At 42.4% G+C, this 25,396-nt stretch overlaps 1 protein-coding gene across 1 annotated transcript in view; it reads right to left on the reverse strand.

The window, feature by feature from the left end:
- LOC146780158 (hydroperoxide isomerase ALOXE3-like) overlaps positions 1-25,396 on the reverse strand; it is a 512,047-nt gene that overhangs the window by 215,131 nt on the left and 271,520 nt on the right. Inside the window, exons 5-6 of the mRNA XM_085638403.1 lie at positions 19,912-20,015; positions 1,423-1,595 (exon numbers count right to left, since the gene is read on the reverse strand). Of these exons, the coding sequence (XP_085494529.1) occupies positions 1,423-1,595; positions 19,912-20,015 (277 nt within the window). The remainder of the gene's footprint in view (positions 1-1,422; positions 1,596-19,911; positions 20,016-25,396) is intronic.

The raw sequence follows: 25,396 nt of genomic DNA on the forward strand, positions 1-25,396 counted from the left end.
TTGGGTAACATGTGTAAACATTACACATGGATATTGTTTGTCTCTTCTCATTGACAGACAATCAAACAATGACAATATAATCATTACAAGTGAACATTGTTAAGCCCTAGATGGGCAAAGAACAGGTAGGTGAACACCAGGAGTGGAGAAGAGACGAACAAAAACAATTCTGTCTGTGCGGACTTGAAATAAATAGAAAGGCACCAAAGTTCATGATTTCCCTATCTCGGGGAATACACAATAGAAGGACTGATGTTCCGATCAAGAGGGAAAAACTAAATTTCTGACACATATATTGTTTAAGTTAAGATAAGTTCTTAAAGAAAATTACCAGAAAGATACTTATTCTCAAATACCAGCTCAGGTGTTGCCATGGGAGACATAGCCACATTGAAATCAAATAGAGTTTTATTATTGAACTAGTGCACAGGTTCAATCACCCCATTGAAGTTCTTTTTGGAAATGAGGTCTATTCTTTGCTTGGGAACGTTAACAATAGGATTCACAAACTATCCAGTTCTCTAAGGTGTGTGTTTCAGTATACCATGTGTGGACATTAAGAGTGATTCATTTCAAATAACATTTGTTAATTTTTCCTTTGGATTTACAAGGTTTTTATTTTGCTTAACTGGAAGAGTACTCAAACGTCACCCTTGGAGTTATGAGTTTTCAGCTTCTTGACTTGAAGAGTTCACAATGGTTAAATTTGAAAATGTAATAGCCCATAATTGTGAAACAGAAAAATAACTTTGAAAGCTGAGTTTGCTTTGTGGATGGAAACCTGAATGCAAGCTCATATCCTTTGCTTTAGAGAGTATTTAAATACATGGTATTTTTTGCTTAAAAGTGGCTGCAACATGGGACACGTTTATTTTCCTATATGTTTATTTTTGAATGCCTGGCAAGTGACTTTACTGCATTTTTTTTGTTGGAAGAGGGTGATGAGACAGAAGGCAATAGCAAGTGGTCTCCCTTTCATCTCAGCAGGCATGTGATTAGGAAACGTTCTCAAGACAGATGCCTTTGAGCCTGAATGGGGAAGCTAAAGCTAGGGAGGCCTATTGTCCTGAGAGAGTCAAATCTGTGGCTCATTCACACTGTTTAAGCTGTGAGAGAAACATGTCACTGCTGATCTGCAGACAGTGGAAAACAGAAACAGGCTATAGACAGAAGGTGTAACCTGGTTTACCTCAAGCCAGGAAAAGTATCAATACATAATGCTTACAGTATATGAAAATAAATTCTATGCCTGATAATTATTTTCACTGATAATTTATACACACGCAGATGGACATCTTTCATCCGTTTTGGTGCACATGTGTTTGTTCTTTGTTCCCCGTTTGAACTGGGGTTTGGTGCCCTATAAATGCTGAATCATTGACCTGCTTGCAGCCCTTTGGAACCAAGATCAAATGAACTTACCTGCAGCTCGGTTGTAAGGTTTGTCTTCGTTCCTAAGATATCTGCCACCATGCTGTTCGTCACTGGGAAGTTTTCAGGGATTTTGTTGCATCTCTTGATCTGCATGGAGTGCGTACAATTCAGGAATAGATACCCAAAGAATGCATCTTCTGTCCAGTGTTGAAACAAATACTCTATGCAACAGAGAACACATTAATGCGTATAAGATTAGGATGAATAGAAAATAATTATTTTTACTTTTTCTGAGTAGCGCTTTCATTAATAAGACAGGTCCTACTCACTTGCATCCTTTCAGAATCTAAATACCTAGGTTTGTGGTTTCTCCAATTAGAGCTCATTACTTTCCACTGAGTGCTTTCATTATTTAATCATGTGATGTGATTGGGACCAAGTGTCTTTTACCATGGAAAATGGACATTAACATATGTAGAATACATTTGTAGTAATGACTGTATAATTAAGAGAGTTGGATTAGTTCATTATTAACACAGGAAGCTAGTGCTACCTTCCTACCACAAAATTCAGCTAACAGCACGTGCTCGGGAGAGGGAAAGCACGTCATTGGAAGCACGTGCAAACCAAAACAAGGAAGGAAGGGCAAGGAATGGGGTAAGAGATATCGTGATACAACACACAACGGTATATACCATTGAAACAGAATACTGTAATTCTATCGCAGTGTTATGCAATGAGGAACCAAGATGTTTTCTATAATAAAGCACATTGGGGCATATGTAGCAAGAAAGTGTTTTGCGAGTCCTTAATAGCGAATTTTAGCGATTCGCTATTAATGACTAGCAAAAGGCAATGTATGTAGGATTCGCAATATTAATTGCGATTCCTACGTATTCCTTAATTGTGAATCGCAAATTGTGATTCGGAATTAAAGAATACCTTCCCATTCATTCCTATAGGCCCATAGGAATGAATGGTAAGACATGCAATTTGCGAGTACCCATTAGGTACTCGCAAATTGCGAATGCAAGGGTGTACCCTGCACCCCTGAAATAAGCATGTGTGCACATGTGGCGCACATACATGCCCTAGGGGCTTATTAGAAACTCATGAGAATAGTGCAGAATAGTGTAGTAGGATGAATTCCACCATGGAAGGGGGAATAGAGCCATTAATAAATATTTCAAAGAAGGCACTTGAGATGCCAAGTAGAGGACAGCAAAAAATTACTGGGAGATATTTGCAAATGAGTAGTCAGAAAATAGATTCACAAGTATTGCTGAAGCCAGTAGAGATTAGTAGAGAATCAAAAAGATCCGATCAAGTACTTCAATAGGGCCATCCTCAGAAGAACTCGATGATTGTAGCATAGCCCCTACTGGAAAAGCACTGAATATGCAATTCAAAGCATGGATATAGATGTGAGCAAATTAAAAGTGGAATTAGAAGAAATTATATGGGGAACCATTAGTCCGGAGAGGCTATGAAAATATCATGATGAGGAATTATTATTTATGTGTAAAGGTATAACTCAGAAAGCGAGAAATACCTATGAGAAATTTGTTGACGTAGCACAGAAATATGGAGTGGCTGTAGAAAAGTCTAAGGCATTACAGAAAACCTATTTATTGGATTTTAGTGGCAAAGATTTGGAAAATCTGAATTCCTTTGGGAAAAGACTGCAAATGAAAGAGTTAATACCTACCCTGAAGTGACGGGGAGGGATAGAAAGATGGGAAGGCAGATGGGCTGAAAAGAAAGAAGATACCAGAGTGGTACGACCTATTTATCCAATGATAGGAAAGGAAAAGAATGAGGCTGATGCTTTGGCTTTTCCTATTACAGAAGTCCCTGGAGGAGGGTATGTACATGTCCCCTGAAGTAGACAGTACATATTGTCCTTTACAAATGATTTCCCGAGGTTGAGGGAGAAACCAGTGGAATGGTATGAGCAAGTGAAAAGATTTGTGAAAGTTTCAAAGGTCATGTTGAAGAATTTGTATGATTTGTTTGATATTGTGTTCCCTAAATATTTGTGGATGGAATGTAAGATTGCAGTTGATTGGCCAGAAACAGAACATGCAAGAGACCCCAAAACAGGTGCACTGTCAGTAGAAGTGATGAAAAAATCCAATCAGTTCATTATATATTTGACAGGAAAGATTTTGCCGAAAGAAACAGATTGGGTGAAAATTGATAGGACCACTCAGGAACGAAAAGAAACAGTACATGCCTATTATGAGAGACTTCTCCAGGCATTCAAACAGTATAGTGGAATTGAAAATGTGTTAGAGAACGATATGGGACATTTTGTGTATCAATTTATTTATGGTTTGAGGCCTGAGATTAGTGCTATGTTTCAGCAGCATTTGATTTGCTGGCAGAGCAAGTCAATAGAAGAAATACTGCGTATGCAAAGTATTGTGGTGACGACATCGACATGCAACATAAGAAGTTGAAAGAGAAGTTGATGTTGGCACAGATGAGGGCAGCCAAGAAAGGACATGTGGGTTTTGATTCAGACGTTACAGGCATGATACAGGGAAATGGTCAGACTACTACTGGAATGAAGGGTGTAATGGTAAATCCCTTGCTAAATGTGATGCCACAACGAAGGGGACTTGGATCCAACATAGATTCATTGAAAAATACTTTTCCTTGTCACAGTTGTGGCAAGCTCGGGCATTGGAAGCACGATTGTAAGTCCAATTTGGCTAATCAGGTGAATGGACAAACAATTGTGACAGGTGCATATGGATTGATTCAATCACTGATGACAGGTGATATGTTACATCAGTCAATGTTAAATGTAAGGGTTCAGGATCAGAATATTCCTCAAGCTCCTATGCAAAATTTGAATGGACAAGTTGAGAAATACAATGTGAATATAGGTTTTCATACCAATGATCAAGCAAATCTACATGTGCAAGTGGCTTCACAATATTTCTTACAGATGTATGATAGTGACTCAGATACTTCCCAATAACAGTGCCTGAGAGGGGAGGAGGAATGTGTGCTTTGCGCATCCTTAGAGGTAGAAGAATGGTCCTTATTTTGGATGGCTAGGTAAATGGAACATCTATTTCATTCCTTGTATATACTGGTGCTACCCGATCCATTGTGAGAACTGTAAAAATTCCCAACCTACCCCTCTCAGAAGAACCAATCCAAGTAGTAGGAGTATCAAACCAATTAATTCCAACCCTAGTGACAGAACCAGTGTAAGTACAGATTGGAACATTTGAGGATATACATAGGTTTGCGGTGTGTGACACTAGTCCAGTAAATCTGTTGGGACGAGATTTACTGTGCAAAAAGAATTGCTACATTACTGCACACCTGAAGGAATAGAATTTCATACCAAAGATGAGGAGATAGTGTTTAAAATGGCTAGACAGAATACAGAGGTAAAGAGTTTGTATCCCTTAATTACTGAAAATGACTTACCACCTGTGTTTGAAGTGTGGGATTTTTCAGGAAAGGATATTGGGTTAATGAAAGGAGTAGCTCCAATTCGAATTACAGTGAAACCAAATGCAGAATACCCGAGAACTCCGGCATATAATGTGAGTCCTGAAAGAATTGCTGGAATAACCCCATTGATTGCGATTCTGATTGAACAAGGAATTTTGAGAGGGATTTGGGGCAGTCCATGTAATTCACCTATCAAGGACATACGAAAACCAAATGGAAAATATACAATAGATCAGGATTTGAGGAAAATTAATCTGATTGTGATACCCTGTTGTCCAATAGTACCAAATCCTGCTATAATGCTTTATCAGATTCCATGTGAAGCTGAATGGTTTTTGGTGATTGATTTGTGTCAAGCTATGTTCTCCACTCCCTCGCATCCGGATAGCCAATATTTATTTGCGTTCTGGTTTGGAAACAGTGTCTTGGCATGGGGCCAAGTTCCACAAGAGTATATGGAAAACCCCTCAATTTTCAATCAGATTTAGAAGAGCAATTTGGAGTCACTAGAAATGCCGAATCACTCTGTGCTAGTGCAGTACATTGATGATTTATTAGTGGCATCTGAAACTAAAGAAGCATGTGCCTCAGATACTGTGACCCTACTGAATTATTTGGCAGTGAGTGGGCATAAGATGTTGCTGGAAAAACTGCAGTTTTACAAGAGAGAAGTTCTCTATTTGGGTCATCACAAGGAAAAAGGAGTAAGAAAAGTGTCAGAAGATTGAATCACTGCTATATTGCAGATGAATCCACCTGAGTATACAGAAGGAAGTTTGAATGTTCTTAGGAATGGTTGGCTACTGCAGGCAGTGGAAGCCAAAGTTTTCTTTGATAGCCAAGCCACTTCAGAGATTAACACACAAAGACGTGCCAGATCCTGTTCCATGGAATGTGGAATGCTTGCACTCTTTTCTTGAACTGCGAGACAGTTTATGTCAAACACCAGCGTTGGGAATGCCCGACTTTAATTAGAGTTTTACAGTGAATGCGAAGGTCAGTTCTAATGCAAATGCATGGAACAGCACGCAGACCTGTTGCATATTTTTCAGCTACATTGGATCCTGTGGCTGCTGCTTTACCTGGATGTTTGAAAGCTATTGCTGCAACATATGTGAGTTTGGAACAGTGTGAGAACGAGTAGTCAATTAACAAATATAAACACGTGATCTTGGGTGCAGAGAATGTAACTGTAACAAGATGTGAGAGTTTGAATCCAGCTACTTTTTTTGCCGTTACCTGGACATGAAGTTGTGATACTCCGTTGCCAGAGTCAGACCATGTACGGTTTCTGGATGGATCATGCTTGAGAGATTGAGGAGGTGCCTTGGGAGCTGCGGGTTATGCGATTTGTACTACAGTGGGTGTGGTGGAAGCATTATGGTTGAAAGGAGTGTACTCAGCACAAGTGGCTGAATTGATCACACTTTCCAGGGCTTGCAGCATTACCAAACAAATGAGAGTAACCATATTCACAGATAGTCAATATGGTTTCAGGGTGGTGCATGACTTTGGGAAGTTGTGGTCTCAACATGGGGTTATAACCTCTTAGGGTTCACCTATCCAAAATGGAAAGAGTGCAAAAAACCTATTGATGGCTCTACAACTTCCAGCACAGATTGTGGCGGTGAAGTGTTCCACTCACCAAACTAGACATGATTATGCCAAAGTTGGCAATCGATATGCCAATGAGACTGCACGGTATTGTGCCCTAAATTCCTACACATTCAATGGGGAATCTTTAAAGGAACACTCTGATGATACAGAATGCAGGTGATGTTTTCAGTTGTTGAAACTTTAGAAGAAATTAGAGAATTGCAAGATTCAGTACCACAGGCAGAAAGAGAAGGTTGGATTAAAACAGGGTGTAATCGCAGACAGGAAGATGAGGTTTGGGTTTGCACGGATTGGAGATCTGTGTTGCTGGATAGCATACTGTCACCGATGGCAAGGATTTGTCATGGACTTGCACATGCAGTTAGAGATGCTATGCTATGTCTCTTTCTGCAAACTTGGTACAACCAGAGATTTAGAGCCATTGCAGAGAATCTGTGTCAAAGATGTGCAATTTCGTCAACAACAAAATGTAGGAAGAAAGACCGTGGATGTACAAGTTACATTGGAAAATCAGGAGGTCCCTTTACCCGCATGCAGCTGGACTTTATTGAGATGCCCTCTTGTAATGGATTGAAATATGTTCTTGTGATTGTGTGTTTGTTTTCTCGTTGGGTCAAGGCTTCTCCTGCAAGAAGTAGTTTAGCCACAGTTAAGCTTTCATTACAGCTTAACTGTGGCTAAACTGGTTCTTAGAGAATTGAAACCTTTATTCAGTTTTACAGTCTAATTGGAATTGGATAGAGGAACGCACTTCAATAATGAAGTAATACGAATGCTTTGTGTTGCATTACAAATTGAGCAAAGCCTACTCTTTGCATACTGCCCAGAGGCGTCGGGTGTGGCAGAACAGGTGAATGGAATGATTAAGTCCAGACTAGCGAAGGTGTGTGTGTCCACATCCCTGGGCTGGCTTGATGCGTCGCCTTTGGCATTGATGAGCTTGCGACGTATCCCAGACAGAAGAACTGGACTGTCCCCTCACGAGATAATTATAGGGAGGGCTATGAGGCAGCCAACAGTCCCAGCAAATCAGCTTGTGAATAGATCTGATGACTTGGTACTCCATTATTGTAAAAGATTGGCTGATGTGGTGTGTTTTATGTCTCACCAGGTTGAAGAAGTCTCAACTATCATTCAACAGGAGCAGTGCGACAATTTGTGCCCAGGCAACTGGGTACTCGTTAATAAGCACGTGCGAAAATCCTGTTTGGAACTTTGTTGGCGTGGGCCTTATCAAGTGATTCTTGTGACCACAACTACTGTCAAATGTGGTGATATACATAATTGGGTGCACACTCGTCGAGTCCCCTGTCCTCTTGAAAGTCTAGGGTCTTTGGTGGACGAACTGGGGACAACAGAGAAATGTCCTGTTCAGACTGAGCACAGAGTAGAAAGGGCGCTAGCTACTGGGTCTTGAGACGCTGTTGTAAATGAGAGTCAAAGAGAGTTGGTCCCAGTTGGTATCAAGGGTCAAATTGAAGGGGATCCAACCAAAAGGAATAAAGACTCAAATGATGTGAACAGAGTACCAGAGAAACAAGTGTGAAAAACAGACATTTAGTCTAGAAAATCTGAGAGATTGAAACATATACTGACTTCAGGAAAAATACCTTCAACTGTGATTGAAAACTAGAGTCAATCTGAGCAAAGTGACACAGATGAAGAAGAATCAACAATTCTCAGAAATAAAAGAGCATCGCACCAAGTCCAATATATGCAGCTCCTGAGTGGACATATTTAGCTGCCGCAAATGACTGGGAAAAAGAGTTGCACACGATTTGCTGTAAAAACTGCAACTCATACAAACCACCCTGAAAGAACTGTTGTGAAAAAGGAGAAAAGAAGAGTAAAAAAAAAAAAGGCCAGAAGAGAAACAAAGAATAAAGGTGTGACCAGACGCTAACCAAAAGCAACCGCACAAAGCCTATTTCTATAGATTAAAATAAATTAAAAATGAATGCCTCTAATCCTGAGATGGAAAATCGAAATCTAGTTTCACTAAGATGCTTTCTTTCTAATTCTTGCCCTGCTGTTGATAATACTAAATATATGCAAACACAAGGAGATGATGGACAGAGCGCTGAAACTTTTCACACACGCAACCCCAGTCTGGGTTCAATCCATCATTGTTCTTTATCTCACTTTTCCACATCAGTTCAGACCCAGATATATGCAAATTAGCATTGACCCAGTGCCACATGGGAACAGTCTAGCCTGAACTGCAAAGCCAGGTCTTCCCTGACCCATAAAAAAGCATCCTGGTACCAGTTTTGAGGTAACACGCCTCATCAGCCAGGGCAGCTTGAATCCAGTGGCAAAGTGAGCAAGAGACCCACGTCTTGGCATACCTTGCCAATTTAGGGGGAAAAAAGAAAGCCCAAGGAGATGATGGATAAAGCGCTGAAACTTTTCAGACACTCACCCTCAGTCAGATCCTGGTTGAATCATCATCATTCTTTAACTCATTATGCCACCTCGCTCGCTCATTCAGGGCACTGGCCCCCACCCTCTGAAATACCATCCCTCCTGCTGCCATCGGCATGCAGGACCACTGGGCCTTCAGGAAGCTGATCAAGACATTACTTTTTCTCAAATCTCTAGTTTACTCCCTCCCTGCCATCCTCTATTCAGGCTTAGCGCTGGGACGTCCCGATATGGGGGCAGTCATTCGCTCTACAAATACTGATAACATAACATAACCTCAGTTCAGACCCAGCTATATACAAATCAGTCTTGACCCTGTGCGTCATGGGAACAGTCCAGCCCAGATTGTCAAGCCAGGTCTTCCCTGAACCAGAAACAAGCATCATGCATCCTGGGACTGGTTTCGGGGTAACACCCCTCATCAGCCAGGCTAGCTTGAATCCAGTGGTAAAGTGAGCAAGTCACCCATGTCTGGGCATACCCTGCCAACTTAGGGTAAACAAAGCAAATTCAAGGATATGATGGATGGAGCTTTGAAACTTTTCAGACACTCGTCCTCATTCACAGATCTGGGTTGAATCTATTATTGTTCTTTAGCTCACTTCGCCACCTCAGTTCAGACCCAGCTGTATGCAAATAAGTGTTGAACCTGTGCCTCACGGGAACAGTTCAACCCAAACTGCCAAGCCAGGTCTTGCCTGAACCGGAAACAAGCATCCGGTTTCAGGGTCACATCTCTCATCAGCCAGGCTAGCTTGAATCCAGTGGCAAATTGAGCAAGGGACTCATGTCTGGGCACACCCTGCCAACTTAGGCTGAACTAAGCAAACACAAGGAGATGATGGATGGAACGCTGACACTTTTCGGGCACTCACTCCCAATCACAGATCTGCCTGATGCATGAGATGCCGAGATTATGGAGGAATTATTTCATCCTACATCACCTACAGACACTGTATATGCACATCAACATAATTTAACCTGTGTTTTTACATAGTGTAGAAATGTATTTTATTAATTCTGTAGAAGATCGTAGGGAGGAAATAAAAAACAAATCTGAAAAACAAATGAATACACCTCAATGGGCTCATGGGGGGGTGATCATAAAAAAGGAGATACTTACGATGTAATGACTCTAGCGTGGCAACACAAAGGAAATCTTTGCATACTAAGACGTAAAACAGAGCAAAATAATAACTTCATTTTGTTCAGTGAATGTGAACATACCTTCCTACTTATGGGCGGATGGGGATTATTTTTAGGAGGATTGGACCCAGTATTTCCTAGAGTGTATTTTGTGTGTGGGAAAAAGTCTTATTACAAATTACCCAAGCATTGGTATAGGTGTTGTTATATGAAAAAAGTGTTTCCAAAGATCTACCACAGTGGAATCAATTAAAGGAAACCTGCATGCTTTAGAAGAGGATTACGTGCTGCTGAAATGATTGGGGATGTTGTTGGAGCTATAATACTCTCAGTTAGGGTAATACTAGGTTCGCACAAAATTTGAAAACTTTCAACAGTAGTAGATCGATTGTCAACAGTTACTGCTGGTGGATTTTTAGTAATTGATACGAAAATGGTTGCTATTAGGTCTACGGTTTTGTAAAATCGACTTGCTTTAGACATACTCCTAACAAAAGAAGGCAGAGTCTGTTGCATGCTGAAAGTTCAACAATGTTGCACTTATATCCTGGACAAAAGTAATGATTTGAAGGGATATATAAGCAATATTACTAATTTAGGAAAAGAACTAACAGAATTAAAAACTGATAGTGCATGGGAGAAAATTGGGAAAGGATTTTCTTCTGTGGGAAATTGGTTTGCAGCACTGGGAAAATGTTTAGGGGGGAAATACTAACTCCATTAATTACAATTGCTATTGGCTTACTAATAATAATACTAATGTATTGATAATACAAAAATAAGAGAAGCTCTAAAGAAAATAAAGGGTGAAAAAGAAATAGAGCAGAAATTTAATTAGAAATAGAGTGGTTTTTATGATGAGATTAAAATTTGGAACAAATGAGACTGAAACAATTGAAGACAACTGCATTCTAATGTGATATCAGAATAAGATACAAGATAAGTATGTGTGATGGCTTGAAAGAGGGAATTAATAGGGTGCAAAAGTTTAATGATGAATGTCTCGATCAATTCTCACCACTAAATTAGATTTATGACAATACCTTTTGACTAAAATATGCAAAATGGTTGAAGACGAAAAACATGAGATTAAAAAACTGCATCGTGAAAGCATGCAGAGGTTTCTAAAATGTGAAAATGTGAAAGACGTAAATAAAGAGAGAAAAAGTTATTTGCTTATGCAATGTAATCACACGTTTAAGAATTTAAACATAGGTAACTTCGAAAATGTACTGCTAATGATTAATAAAATGTGATAACTGAAACTAATGCTTACCTAATGAGACATTTGAAAACAATTAAAATGTTTAGTTTCAAGATGCTTGACAGTATGAAGAATTGCAGTGGTACAAACGTGAATAACAAAAATGAGAAGCATAGTAATCTGTTTTGAAAATGAAAACGTGAAAGATATAAAATAAATTTAGTAGCACCTAATATTGACATGTGACTCTGAAGAAAAGAATAATGAGGGAATCAACTAACAAAATTGAATTATTCATATTATTGTGTGTTTTATATAAATCATAATATGATAATGATTCAGCAAGTTTTCATGTAGGCCTCAAATGCTTCTTTTTCCTCGTTTTAAAGGCAGAATCTAGCTGAAGTAGTCATTTCAGTTGATATGAGAACTTTTCATGAAGTTTCTTTTACGCTGTGAACAATAGACTCATTTTGATTCAGCAACACTTTTGACAGAAATGTATGAATACAATTGCAAACGCAGAGAGAGTATCTGGGAACTGACAGACAGTGAACAAAGTGAATTGTCTTACTTCCGAGGAAAGGTTGGAATTATAAAGTTGTTGAAATTGATGATTCTGCAAAAGGATTACTTAATGCTTCTGGATTTTCTTAGTGAGATATTGATCACAACATGAGCAGCCCACTGCAGACAACCAATGGAAACCATATTAAGGGATGGAAAGGATACTTTGTGGGCAAAAACTGAGAACATTTGGAAGTATAATTGCCCCCTTGGTGGAGGAGCTGTGCTGGTTGTCATTTTCAATTGCCATTCCTGGCATGGTGTCAGATTGAACTCAGATTTTCTTTCCTATGCCAATCCCAATTGAACTGAACTTTCCGAACTGACTCATCCTGTACATTGACGGTTTATTGACTCATTCCTGGGACTCCTTACGCTTCAACTCTGTACATATGTTTTGTATAACCTAAATGCTGAACTTTTCCCTATGTTCTCTCTCTATTTTATTGAATCTGTATGACATTGTGTGACTAATTGAACTAAATGATTTCCAGTAAATTGAATCTGAAATGTGATTTACGGTCTTGACTATTCAAATTGAGGTTTAGATAAATGGTTTACATGCACAAACTTTATTGAGTTTGGGTCATTCTTGATGTGAACCTTCTTGTCGAAAGTCTTATCATTATAGTATCCACAGAAAAGGTTGTTGGTTGTTAGCATGAATTTGGCATTTTCTTATTCCAGGTCCTCATAAGGATTTGTCTCACGTTCTTTAAATATCCAAGTCCCTGTTAGCTCACATAAAAGATGAATTGGAGGACCAATGTCAGATTAATGTTTTGTTATGGGCCCATGGAGGAAATAGATTGAGATATGATGAAAATGATGTAAGTATAAAAGAGAGATAGTCCGTATTTTGCCCAGGTATCCGCTGCAACAGTAGCAAGCATAAGTCTTGGGCTGTCGTTCAAGAGATAATATAAGAAGTGTGGTTTAGAGAGACATATCTCTACACATTGAGATTGACCAAGGGTAGGTCAGATTGATTAAGGGCAGAAGTTCTAAATCTTAACAAAAGAGACTCACCATACCTCTTAATGTAGTGAAAAGAGTGGCAAAGGGCTATATGTGTGCCAGCATATGGAATGTCAAAGGCAGGATGTGTGATGGTTGCCATTAAAAGAAGAGGCTTACACATGTGTGAGTCTCAGCAGTGGACGAAGAGAGAATTACATTGTGTATACAGCTGTATAGGTGGAGTGGGGGTACCCTCTGGAACTTCAAATATAATATCTCTAAACGAACCACTTCCACAAAGTATTGATTTACTGGATCACTGACAGAATCTGGTAACCGCAAATATTGTGTGGACAAAATATCATGTCAAATCTATTGCGGACCAAAATATCGAGAAGATAACGGCAAATAGGTAAGAATAGATTAACTATTCTTCACTCGACATCTATGTACCTTGAAGCTATATATATTGTCAAGGTACATATATGTGGATTATAAACAGAAAAACTTTGTTTACCTATAGAAACTTACCTTCACAATTTGTTTGTCCTCGATATTCTTTGACGCAATATTTTGTCTCACTGTATTTTTGGTTCTGATATTCAAATTAAACACTGATTTACCAACATTTATTCTGCTGCAGCCTTCCTTCTCAGTATCACCTACTGATCCCTAAAGGATGTGGAGTTTCTATGAAGTTAGAAATGTTAATAAAGACAATAATTAATGGACATCATATTAATTTTAGTGAGGAAACATTCTTTTAGGGATAATTTGCTTGTTTTGTGGTATAATGTACCACAAAAGTTCCATTATTTAGCAGAGTCTAAGAGAGGTTCCAGGGTTTCAGATCAAAGGATCATCAATTCCTAGCCCAGTGCCCTGATACTTTTCCACAATATGGCCATCACTATTGGTTTCAACACTCTTCAATATCATCAATGAGATACTTCACTAGCTTTGAAAACTCAAATTATGTACAGCCATCCAAAGAAACATCTGCCGAGAGTATATTCACCACATATGCACGATTTGCTAGTATGATTAAGGTTACAATTCGAACATCCATCATATGTACTATAAATTTCAATTCATCATTTTTTTAGAGCAATGTTATCTGAAGACATATTTTGTTTGCAGCGATGTTGGTATTTAATCTGTTTGACATAAAAAGGTAGTCCCACACAGCTTTAAAATCTCCAAAGTTTTCCATGAAATGAAATACTATGGTCAACAATTTTCCAGAAGTTTGCATGCATTTTGTAAAATAAAATGCTGTCCCCACCGCTACAAATCTGTGAAAAATGTACATATGGAGCAGGTAAATGAATCGTTATCAAAGATTGTTAGAAATGGGATTTCTGGTTGGCTAAGGCTTGCACCAAAGCCAGGCAGAACCACCACTCTAGTCAGGGCAAGGAAGTTACACGCCAAAGATAACCCCTGCTCACCCCCTTGGTAGCTTGGCACAAGCAGTCAGGCTTATCCCGGAGGCAATGTGTAAAGCGTTTGCGCGCGCACCCAGCAACAACACCCAAGGCCCACCACAAAGGAAACTCCACACAAGGTATTATATCAAAATAGCCTTTGTATTATACCAAAACACATTAGATAATATTCACACCATTTACACCGTGCCAACTGGCACTGGGCAGAATTTACAGGGGACTATTTACACAAGACAGGGCCACATGGACCACTGTCAGAATCATCACAAATCACCAAATTGTAAATGTAGAAATGTAGAACAAATAATAACTGTAGCGCACAACCAGTAACCACTGGTACAGGTAAGTACACCCTACGCAATCCTAAAACACATTAGGTACACATCACGCAGAGGACCATGAGCACACTAGCATAATCGCAACTAGTAAAACAATCTCCCATGCATAAACACAGTTTAGGAATGAAAATAAGCATAAAGACATTGCATATTGCGCAAGCGCACACAGGAAAAAAAACAACCATGTACCCTAGGTGAGGACACAATGCAAGAAAACTGTCCCCAGCCCAACTTGGCCTTACAGGGGCTCAAACGCCCTTTGTCCAGCAGAGTCAGGGCTAGACTGCGCAGGCTGCGCAAGCTAAAGCGTAAAGGGCCACAACCTAAACATTGCAGCTGCCCACAAAGTGCTGGGCAGCTGGGGAAATGAGTCTGGGCACCAGCATGCCTTTAACCCAAGTATGCCACGCGTTGGAGCGCACTAGCGCTCTAAAACAAACATGATGTCCAGCGTGGGAGCCTTCTCTGGCTCTAGATCGGCAAAGGAAATGTCCCAGTCACGTTGGAGCCTCACTCAGGCTCTAAAACAATGTGCCCCCGTGTTGGAGCCTCTGCTCTTAAACACATATGCCCCCGTATGTTGGAGCCTCCGCTCGGGGGACTTGGCAGGATAAAGTGCCCCCTTCGTTGGAGCGACCTCGCGCTCTAGAACAACAATGCGGCGTATGTTGGAGCCCTTTAGGCTCTTTAACAAATAATGCGGTCCCGTTGGAGTCCCTCTGGACTCTAAACAAAGAATGTCCCACATTGGAGCCCTCTAGGCTCTTCAAACAAGGTGCCCCCGTCGTTGGAGCGCACTCGCGCTCTTAAACAAACAATGCGGTCCTGTCGGTGGAGCTGCCGCTGCGGGCTGGGCAGCAGGGAACACCGTGCGCTGCAGCGGAGGGACCCACAGGGACGCCCACACTCACCTTTGGTTTGAGAGGCGGCGTCTCCTCGCTCGGGTGTCCCCTCTGCGGCGCGGACCTCTCTTCACCCGGGCCCCCTCCTGGGACCCGGGACTTGGATCGGAGCCGGCCGAGCTCCGGACTTCTTGCTTCCTCTTCTTTCCTTCACCACCGGAGCGCGGGGTAGACTCCCATCGGCTTCCGGGTTTCGGGGCGAGGTCCCGCCCACGTCCCAACACGAACTGCCTGACTTCCTGCGGGAGCCCGGCTGCGGCGGTGATTTCTCTTCGGCGGCGTGCGGGTTGGGCACCCGCGATGAATACGTAATGAAGCGGGGTGGGCACCCGCTGGAGGGCACACGATTGCGGGGTGGGCTCCCACCAGCGAACACAGGGATGCAGGGGAATCCTCTACGCCGGGGATTCCCTGTTGATGATGAGCAGCTCAGCGCTGCAGAGGCGACATAGAAGCGCTCTCTAAGCGCCTGGGTGCAGTCACCAGCCCTCTCCTTCAAAGCGCTCCCAGGGGTATAGTTAAAGGTCCAGGAGCAAGGTTCCTCCAGGAATAAGATCTTCCAGGAGGCAGGGGGGCAAGGGCTGGGCCCAGGGGCCAGCTCACAGGGCCCTCCAGGCAGGGAGGCAGTCCCCAGTGGCGGTCTCTCCTGGCGCCCAGCAGCAGCAGCAGGTCCCCCCCAGTTAGGATCAGGAGAACATTTTACATGGGGCCACAGCCCCTTTTTATACATAGGTGTCCTTTGTCTCAAGGTGCAGGGAAGGGGCGAACCAGATGCAACTGGTTCCTGAGCACTTTGTTTTGCTCAGCCCCTCTCCCTATTCACAGGACAGCCAGGGTCATCAGTCGCACCACAGGGGGCGGAGCCAGCATTGTGTGGGGAAAGCCCAGCCCTATTCAGGTCCTAGGTGTACTCCTCCCACCCATCTGGCTGCTGACCTCTCCATTCACCACTGGGTGACTCATCCTGACTCATGGGATTCCCTAGCCCATCACATGACCTCAGCCAGCCAATCGCCAGACAAGGCACTCATCTCACACTGCACACAGAAATGCCAACTTCTAGAAGTGGCACTTCCACACTAGGTACATTGACGCCGCACACATCATCGCGCAGCATTTCATCACATGAGTCCGCACATACCAAACTCGCACCTGTACTCCCCACGCATCAGGAACTACCAGGGACACATACATTCCCCCATGCATTCCTATGGGAGGGCAGGTCAGTCTAACTACACGCGCGCACTTTACCCTGGGACACAGTGGTAAAGTGCGCAGAAACCAAAAATCACTAACACCAGGTCACAATAAAAAGCAAAAAGTTTCAGGGGTGAACCTGCCAGAAGGGCCGAGTCCAACAAGGGCCGAGTCCAACGAAGATCAATTGAAAAGTCACTCAAAGTATTCTCAGCATTTTAATATGAATGGATGGTTTCGTAGACAAATTTCTCCAAGTAGATGAATTTCTCGAAATAGGGACAAACAAAAACAACTCGAAGAGAGGACATGGAGAATTATTTTGATACTGAACGCAGTTCAAGGAATGTAAACATCTGAACACTAATTGTGGGGCTCCTCTTGAAGTGTCACTTGGACCCCATAGTGTAATTGATATTCCATTGCTTTTCAAACTGCACCTTCATCATATATATTTTGCTGCCAAAACTAACAAACATGATTCTAAGATTGCAAAGTAATTTCTAAATAATGCTTCATATTCCTCTTGGATGCCAAGAGGTTTGTACTTTGTGGGCTATGGTGCCAGAAAAGGAAGTTGCATTTCACCTCAATATTATTTTAATTATATATATTCAGCAATCATTATTTGCTAAATAAAATGATGTAAAACGTATTTGTAGATCTGGGTAGAGACCTCTTTAGCTCTCTCCAGGATTTAAAAGAAAAAAAGCATAAGCATGCCATTATAATGTAGTGAGAGGGTTTGTTTCAGTTCCCTTGATGCATTGGTAGGTTTTCATTCACATTCTGGATCTAGTCACAGAATATATAGAATGGGGCAGTTCAGTCCACTAGGCATTAGTTTTGCTGTCAATCTCATTCAAATTTTGGATGAACCCACAGCAAGGCCATTCGGTATTTGAGGTACATACTATGCAGTGTGAATGACAGCATTTTGTTGCTTTACCAAGTCTACACTGAGGATGGTGAATATCAGGAAGCAAAGGACTCTTTTTCCGCCATCAAAACATACAAGACACCAGCCTTCAACTTTGAGCTTGTGAGTGACACAAGTGGAATGGCTTGAAAAGGCACCACAGCACACATACAGGATGTGTGATTGAAGAAAATAAGAAAGTCTTCAATTTGAGACCCATACTGTTTAATGGCCATAAAGCGAAACTAGCATATTTGTACCAAAAAACTCACAAGAGCAGAGCATATACCAGTCATGCTGTACAGGTAGAATAATTTAATGGCAGAGGAGCAGAGATGTCAGTTTGTAAGGGGGGGCACAGTGAGTAGGGGTGGGCGGAATTTGCATAATCCCGCTACGCAAAGCTCCACAAAACGGTAAAAAATATCCGCGAGCCCGCAGAGTTCAGCGAACACGTGGAGTTGATTGTTCCACCCGTTCGTGATACTGTTTTCCTGTTCGCGAATGCTGTTTGCGTGCTCAGGGGGAAATATTTCCCGAACACGCATTTTGAAAGCGCAAACAAGCAGAAATTTCTATGGATCGTGGAATTTTTGGCAATGCCTCGGTCTCTGCGGAACGCAAAATTACCCAAATTCCGCAAATTTCACAAGCGGAATGGAATTTACCACCCAGGCCTAACAGTGAGTCAAATCTGTGGCAACAATATCTGTGGTGGGTAAAAAAATGGAAGTGGGGACAGAGTGTAGACCATTAAAGATATTGAAATACAGTGAATCAGAGATATACCAGAGAGAGGTGCAACTGCCAGTCATGTGCTTCTTCAACTTGGTGCAAGTGCACACAAAAACCTCAGACATGTACCTACACTTGCCCCAGGGGTTGCTTTTTCTGAGGCCGAGGGATGCCCAGGGATACTGTAGCCTTTCTGTTTAGCCTGACCAAGATACCTCCATACACCTGCATGTTTGTGTTTAAGTCCACCGGGCTGCAAGTCTCTGGGTTAAATTCTTAACATGCAATGGGTTTGTTGCAGGGATTCTGCACATATACAGAACTATGCGCAGGAAACGAGGACCTCAGTGTGTAGTGGTGTACCAAAATACCCACCTCGGTACCCAGATCCCCTATCCGATTAGCTATAGTGTCTCATTCGTTCTCCGTGCTACAGGCGAAGCTACCAATGATTAGACATCCTACTCCGTTCCTCTCAGGATACTTGGGAACAAGAACACTCTTTTGTTCAAACTCTCGTACTTGTCCACAACATGAGTAAATAGAGTCAAAGTACAGTTTAAAATGTTTATTTTAACTAACGTGCTCTATAATGCAGTACACGAGCCAATACTAGCAGCAAAATGCATAGGATCAAACAAATCAGCATAGTTACAATTCCATATAGAACAAAAGGGGAAATCATATTATAATGATATTGTAAGCAGCTCTATAGCGTCTTGCCACCCTCCCCATGCTAGAAGCTAGTTTATTATAATTATAGAAGACCTCCAGGCTTTGTCAGGGAGACCCCATACCTTTGAGTTCAGATGCAGGAATTTACATCTCCGGACAAGCCCTGCTCCTCTATCCTGGAAAGTGTTTTCTCCAAGTGCGTTAACATGCATGCACAGCAATATTAAAAGCACCAGATTTTCAGTGTTGCAGCTGTGTTCTATGTTATGGCTGGTGATGTGATTCAAACCAAAGCAATCCAACAGGGTTCATTGTTTTTTTACCTTGAGCACGCTGTGCAGACAAGTAGCAAAGTGTTCAACTAAATACATGAAATACAGACAGTTCTCATGTGAAAGAGAGCGAGCAAAGTGTATACTAGAAATGTGCCATGTAGTAACGTTAGCAAAAGGGGAAAAATGGTGTCCAACTTATGCTAACTTAGCAATGTCTGCAGGTGTGTCCTTATCCTCACTACAGGTTGCTCAGTGGCATAAATCACAGTGTATAATCAAATTACAAAGTAATGGCTTCAAGTGCTAATCTGATTCACCCTGCTGTCTGCAAGCACAAACATTCCATTATCCTGTGGGCAGTAAAAGGAGGCAACGGACAATGGCTAATTGTGAATGGATACAATCCTGCCAGCTAGGCAGAAAAAATGCATACATCATCTTGCTTATATTGAAAAAGTGCAATCAATGGATGTTAGAAAATGGGTATTAACTCATCAATAAGTAGTATTGAGTGCTGGAATGGCAGTCAACACTCAGCAATCATACATAGATTGTTCAATGTGTGTGCACACCCACATACACGCACAAATTGCTCCTACTCCCCTAGACCACAACAACCCTGCTCCAAACCATGGTCAGTGGGAAGTTCCTACCTGAAGTAGCAGTTTTATTGGTCCAAAAAGCCTTTATGATGTCTTCAGATGGTTTGCATGATTCCTTGCATTCGGAAAAGCCTTTTACTTTGATTTCCACCGATCTAGGTGCATGAGAGAAGGGAGGAATTACTGAGAATTATTGTATCATACGCATCATAATAAATGCAATGCCCAATAGAAAGTATATTTTATGTTTGTGCTCTATGGTTTTAGAGCAGATCAATAGTCCCAATTCAAGCACCATTGCTACTTTGAGTATGTGTGGATGGCGACAATGCAGTACAAAAGTGAAGAGAAGCTCTGAAAGGAAACCATGTTAGGGTAGAGGAGGAATGAGGATATATGAAATGTATCTTTCCGATAGGGAGGAAATAGTGAGATGTCAACATCTTGCAGTGAAAGACTATTTCTAGGATAAGTTGTCATGACAATAAATTATGTAGGGTCAGGGACTGGCTTGGGAGATGACTCAGAACTAACATAAGAAAATATGTTTTCTTTGGAACAATTTGTGATTTGCAATAAATCCAATTTAATAAATCGCGACCCATAAGCAATGATGATGGTATTAAGAAACAAAGGCATTTTTTGCAGAAAAAGTAGGACATGTTATTAAAAGTCAAAGTGGATACAGGGTGCGGATAGAGACTTCTATCAAAGACACTTTGTGGAGTAGCATCCACTTGATGGGCAAGCATCTCTGCTGTAGGCTTTTGAAGCATTTCCAGACATTACTGTCCCACTACAACAATGGTTTCCAACGATACCTAGCCATGATGAAAGTGGGCATTTTAAGACTATGGAGAACAAGTACTTGCCCAGCAGAAGAGGGATGGATGCAAGAAATGTATAAATCCTCCTCCTACGATTGAATAATATCTAGCCACAATGACAAACTTGACCAATTCCAGGAAATATGGTGGAATTACATTTGAGACCTATTAACTCAGGGTACCCAGAGTCTGGGTCATCAGCCAATGGGAAGAGGGGTTTAGACCTGGAGGGGTATGCCAGAGATCGAGTTGTAGAAATGGGGTCCTGCAGGTATCTACAATGCTCCAAGTTTTGCCTGGAAAACAGAACATGAGTAGATAGGACTATTTTAGACGGATCGTTTGCCTGGGAAAGTAAGTTTGCTCTGTACGTGAGATGGGGCTGGGAGGGTGGCTACAGAGAATTGCATTTTAGTACTGTTTTTGTCTATTTTCCCATCCTTCTTTGGTACAGGAACAGGAGTAGGATTTGCACTTACTAGTTGTACTCGAATATAGTTCTCTGAGATGGGAGGTGAGGGAATATGTTAGAGTCCTGTTTGAATACCGACAGAATGATGCACGTTTGAATGTGTAAATTGTTCACTCTTTATTCCAGATGTTGACCACACAAGTTTTAACTAAACTAAAGGAAACAACAATTACACATAATGGATATGGGCATAGGGTCTGGCCCTGGTGAGGTGAGGTTAAATGTGTTCAACAAAATATCAGCCCATTTTTACTATAGTTCTTAAGGCAGGAACCATGCTTTTTGAACACTGGACATCCCATGGCAAGAGAGGCATGAGGGCAGCCGACCAGGGAGAGTGGTGTGCTCTCTGGGGATTATGGGTGGGTGGTACAGTCCAGGGACCTGGGGGCATTTTTGGGCAGCCCTAGTAGGCAGGGAAGGGTAGTGTGATAGAACGGGGGAGTAGTTGAGTTACCAAAAGGCAATACTGTGGAAGAAAAGGGTGAACAGAAAGCAGAGGAGTGGTTGTGGGAAGGGAACTGGCCAAACCACTAAGGGCCCGATTACAAGTTTGGTGGTGGGGCAGCGGTACTACCCCACCGCCGCACCCCCCAAACCTGCGTGAGGACCACCCGCTGAATTATGAGTGACTTAGTCACTGGCAGGCAGTTTCTTTGGTGCTCCCACGGCAGAGGCTATAAAATAGGCACTACAATGGGAATGGCAAAGACAATTCCAGCAGGGCATGGACTGTGAAGTCCGTGCCGTAGTGGAACTAGGGGTGCATGCAATTGTGTGCATCCACATGGAGTGAGGCACAAGGGGACCACCTTTCTTTCCTCACCACCACTGTTTTCATGGAGGAAAGAATTCTGTGAAATGTGTGGAAGTGAGGAAAGTCGCAATAAGCTTGATATGACCACAGTAGTCCTGCCAAGCATATTACTGCGCGGTTCCCTGGCAGTGTTAGCAGTCCAAGGGCCCAAGGACCACCAGACCCCTAATTAGACCCTAATAGTGTATGGAAGGCTGGACAAAGGCAAAGTGGGTAGAATGGCGACAAGCCTGGGTATATTTGGAGGACCATAGGGGGCATGGTGTATGCCCTGTGTGGGGCAGGCAGATGGGCATGTGGAAGGGACAGAGGGGGCAGGAGGGAGGGCGTGACTTATTAAAGGGTTCGCGGAGTTTCTTCTGGGAGGGTAAGTGGGAATAGTCGTCAGAGCAGGGGGCCAGGAGAAGTGAAGAGGGGTGGAGAGCATGTACTACGGCCTTCTATGTGTATGATTGGGTTCCAGGTCAAGATGTCCGTCCAGACTCAGGAGACTCTAGTGTGGGTCACATATTTCATGGAGAAGTAGCAGCCTGCCTGAATGCTGCAATGAACAGGATCAGAAAGCATTGAGGTATTTAGAGTCCTCCGGTATTGAAGTTCTGGTGGGTACTCCTATACAGCATGGGAAGGAAGTTTGGTGAGGCTGGTTCTGACTGGCAGGCGAAGCAGGACCAATATGCTTGGTAGGATGAAGAATTCCCAGCCAACATGTCATGTGGTGACAGTGGTCATGGATTCTCATGGGGAGACGGCAAGGAGTTAATGCTAAACTATGAGGAAGATGAGCTGAAAGAGTGAGAGTTGGTGGATACTAGTCTAGAGAGGTCACAAGCAGAGAAGGAGTTGTTTGGGGTGGCATGATTCTGCTAGTTTGTTACAGGTCAGTGGGGCAATGGCAGTCACGGACCATTTTGGTATGAAGGCAGAGGCAAGATTGGAGAGGCAGCAGGCTTTGGTGCCAGAGCTGACCTTACGCGCAGGTAAGTGGTTTGAGAAGAATGAATGAAAAACCTGTGATGGAAATGAAGTGTGTAGATGCAAGGTACTTAGTGGGAGGAGAGGGCAGTGATAAATGATTGAGAAAGGGGATTTATGTGACAGATAAAGGGGTAGTATCAGATGGCCTGACTAAGAATGTGGGGATGGGAAAGGCTGACAGTGGAAAAATGTTGTCAGAAGTGGGAGGAACATTGGTGACTGGTGAGGCTGGCGTTGTGACAGAGAAGGCCAAAGAGGGACAGGATACAGAAGAAGGGAGCAAAAAAGAAAGTGGAGAACAAAGAATAAAGAAAATGTCCTACTTGAATATTACAAAGCACTTGGAAACACTTCTATTGACATCCTCAAAAGAGACAATTTGGATTGGGGAATACATGGAGGTCTTCAAGATGTTACAGAGGGAAATAAGGGCAAAAGATGGGTCTAAGGAGGAAGAATGTGATGGGCAAATAGCCAAAGGTACCAGTCAGAATGTAAAATAGGACTACAGTTTTTTAAATATATGCCAGTGTATATTGTGAAAGAGTTCCATGGAGGTATGTGGCGTTCTTTAAGTACATGGATGTGATTAAGAAGGTACACATTGCCTTCAGTGGCTATGCATGTGTGAGGTACAATCGAGTTCAGGGCTTGTTTGGCAGTGAATGCGGAGGGAAAAAGGGGGAAACTGGACAATGATTTGTAGCTCATAACATGGGACCAGCGAGGCCAGTAGCAACAGTATTTACAGCTAGCGGCTTCCCATTGTCTATCGTCCCTTTGAGGGGTGGAGTCCATGGGTAGAGGTCATGCAGGCTGGATGTGGGAGTGCTAGGCATACAATTGGGGATCTTGAGATGGAAATATTGTACATTTTGACATGATTGTTCCATATGTGCTGTCTGGTACTCACTCATCCTCTTGATTTTGGGCTTCAGGGCAAACAGTTTGAAGAACTGCTGTATGTGGACAAAGCTTTATCCATTGACTATTCCATCTCATGTACATAGTTTGAGATTTTTAGGGCCGTTTTCCAGTGGCTGTTCATGTTTTTGACAGGTAAAAGAACAGCGATGCATTACCTGGACAACATCTTATTTGTGGGTCCCCTGGGCTCCATGGACTGTCAGCAGATAGGAGCTGCTGAGCCATGTAGAGGAAACCTGGGCAGATGAGAACACTGTAGTGTCTGACACAACAATGACATTCCTTGTGATTAAAATGGATACAATGAGGGTGGAAGTGAAGCTGCCAGAGGACAAGCAAAGGACAATGATGTTTTTTCTGGACAACATGTTGGCCAAGAAAAATGTACAATTGGGGGAAGTGCAGGTCCTGCTAGGATGTTTGAATTTTACATGCATGGTGGTCCAAGCAGGGAGGACTTTCTGCAGGGGACTGGGCCTGGCTTTGGCAGAGGAGGTATGTCGCATCACAAGGTAAGATTGTCAGTGGGTATAAGGGAGGATTTGAAGATGTGATGAACATTTTTGGAGCAATTTAATGTCATTTCTTTGGAGAGAATTGGGGACATGATAGAATGGGAAATTCAGGTATTTCTGGATGCAGCGGAACTGCTGGTTTTGGCCTGTATTGGAGATGACATTGATACACTGAGCAGTGGCCACAGGAACGGAAAAATGTTTGGAGAAGTATTGCTTTTCTGGAGTTCTTCCTGTTGGTGGTGGCCCTCTATGTACGGGGTGATCAATTTGACTGTGGTAAATGTGGTGAACAGGCAATTGGCAAAGAATGTGTAGGTGCTTAAGTTGTTGAGAGTCTTTGTATTGGGCAGCCAACAAAACAATATTATCTTTAGAGCAAGGCACATGCCCGGTATGGACAGTAATATTGTGGACGCTCTGTCTCATTTGCAGTGGCCGTGGCCGAGGTTCCGTGGGCCAGCTATGGGAGCATATAGAAACAAAACACTGATGCCACATGAGCTATGGCAGAAAGGTATCAAAGCATGCTGCATTTGGTGTGAAGGTCACCAGTGCAGTCCACAAGGCGAGCATATGTACAAGCTTGGATAGAATTTTTGGTGCCTGAGGCTCAGAAGAGAGTAGATAAGGAGTGGTTAGATGCAAAGATTTGTTTCATTTTATCATGGATTTGGTAGACAAGGGACGTTCCTGGGTTACAATCTCGGGTAAGTTGGTGGACATTGCGTATGTGGGGTAATTGCTGTGGGGATATACCCCATCAACCAATGAGTTGAGTATGAGGTTGTTAAAAGGGTGGGTTAGCGATAGGATGGGGGAAGGAAACTTTGATCACTAGTGTGGTCAGTTTTACAGAAGGTGCTGTGAGAGTTGGCCTCTCTGTGTCAAGACGCCCGAGAGGCAGAGTTTTTTGTGTTACTAATGAGCTGGAAATTTTACTGTACATTTTTGGGTCAAAGAACATCTAGGGATAAAGAGCAGTGGAGGAATTGGTTCG

This window comes from Triturus cristatus, chromosome 12 (assembly GCF_964204655.1).
Source record: "Triturus cristatus chromosome 12, aTriCri1.1, whole genome shotgun sequence".
NCBI classification, from domain to species: Eukaryota; Metazoa; Chordata; class Amphibia; order Caudata; family Salamandridae; genus Triturus; species Triturus cristatus.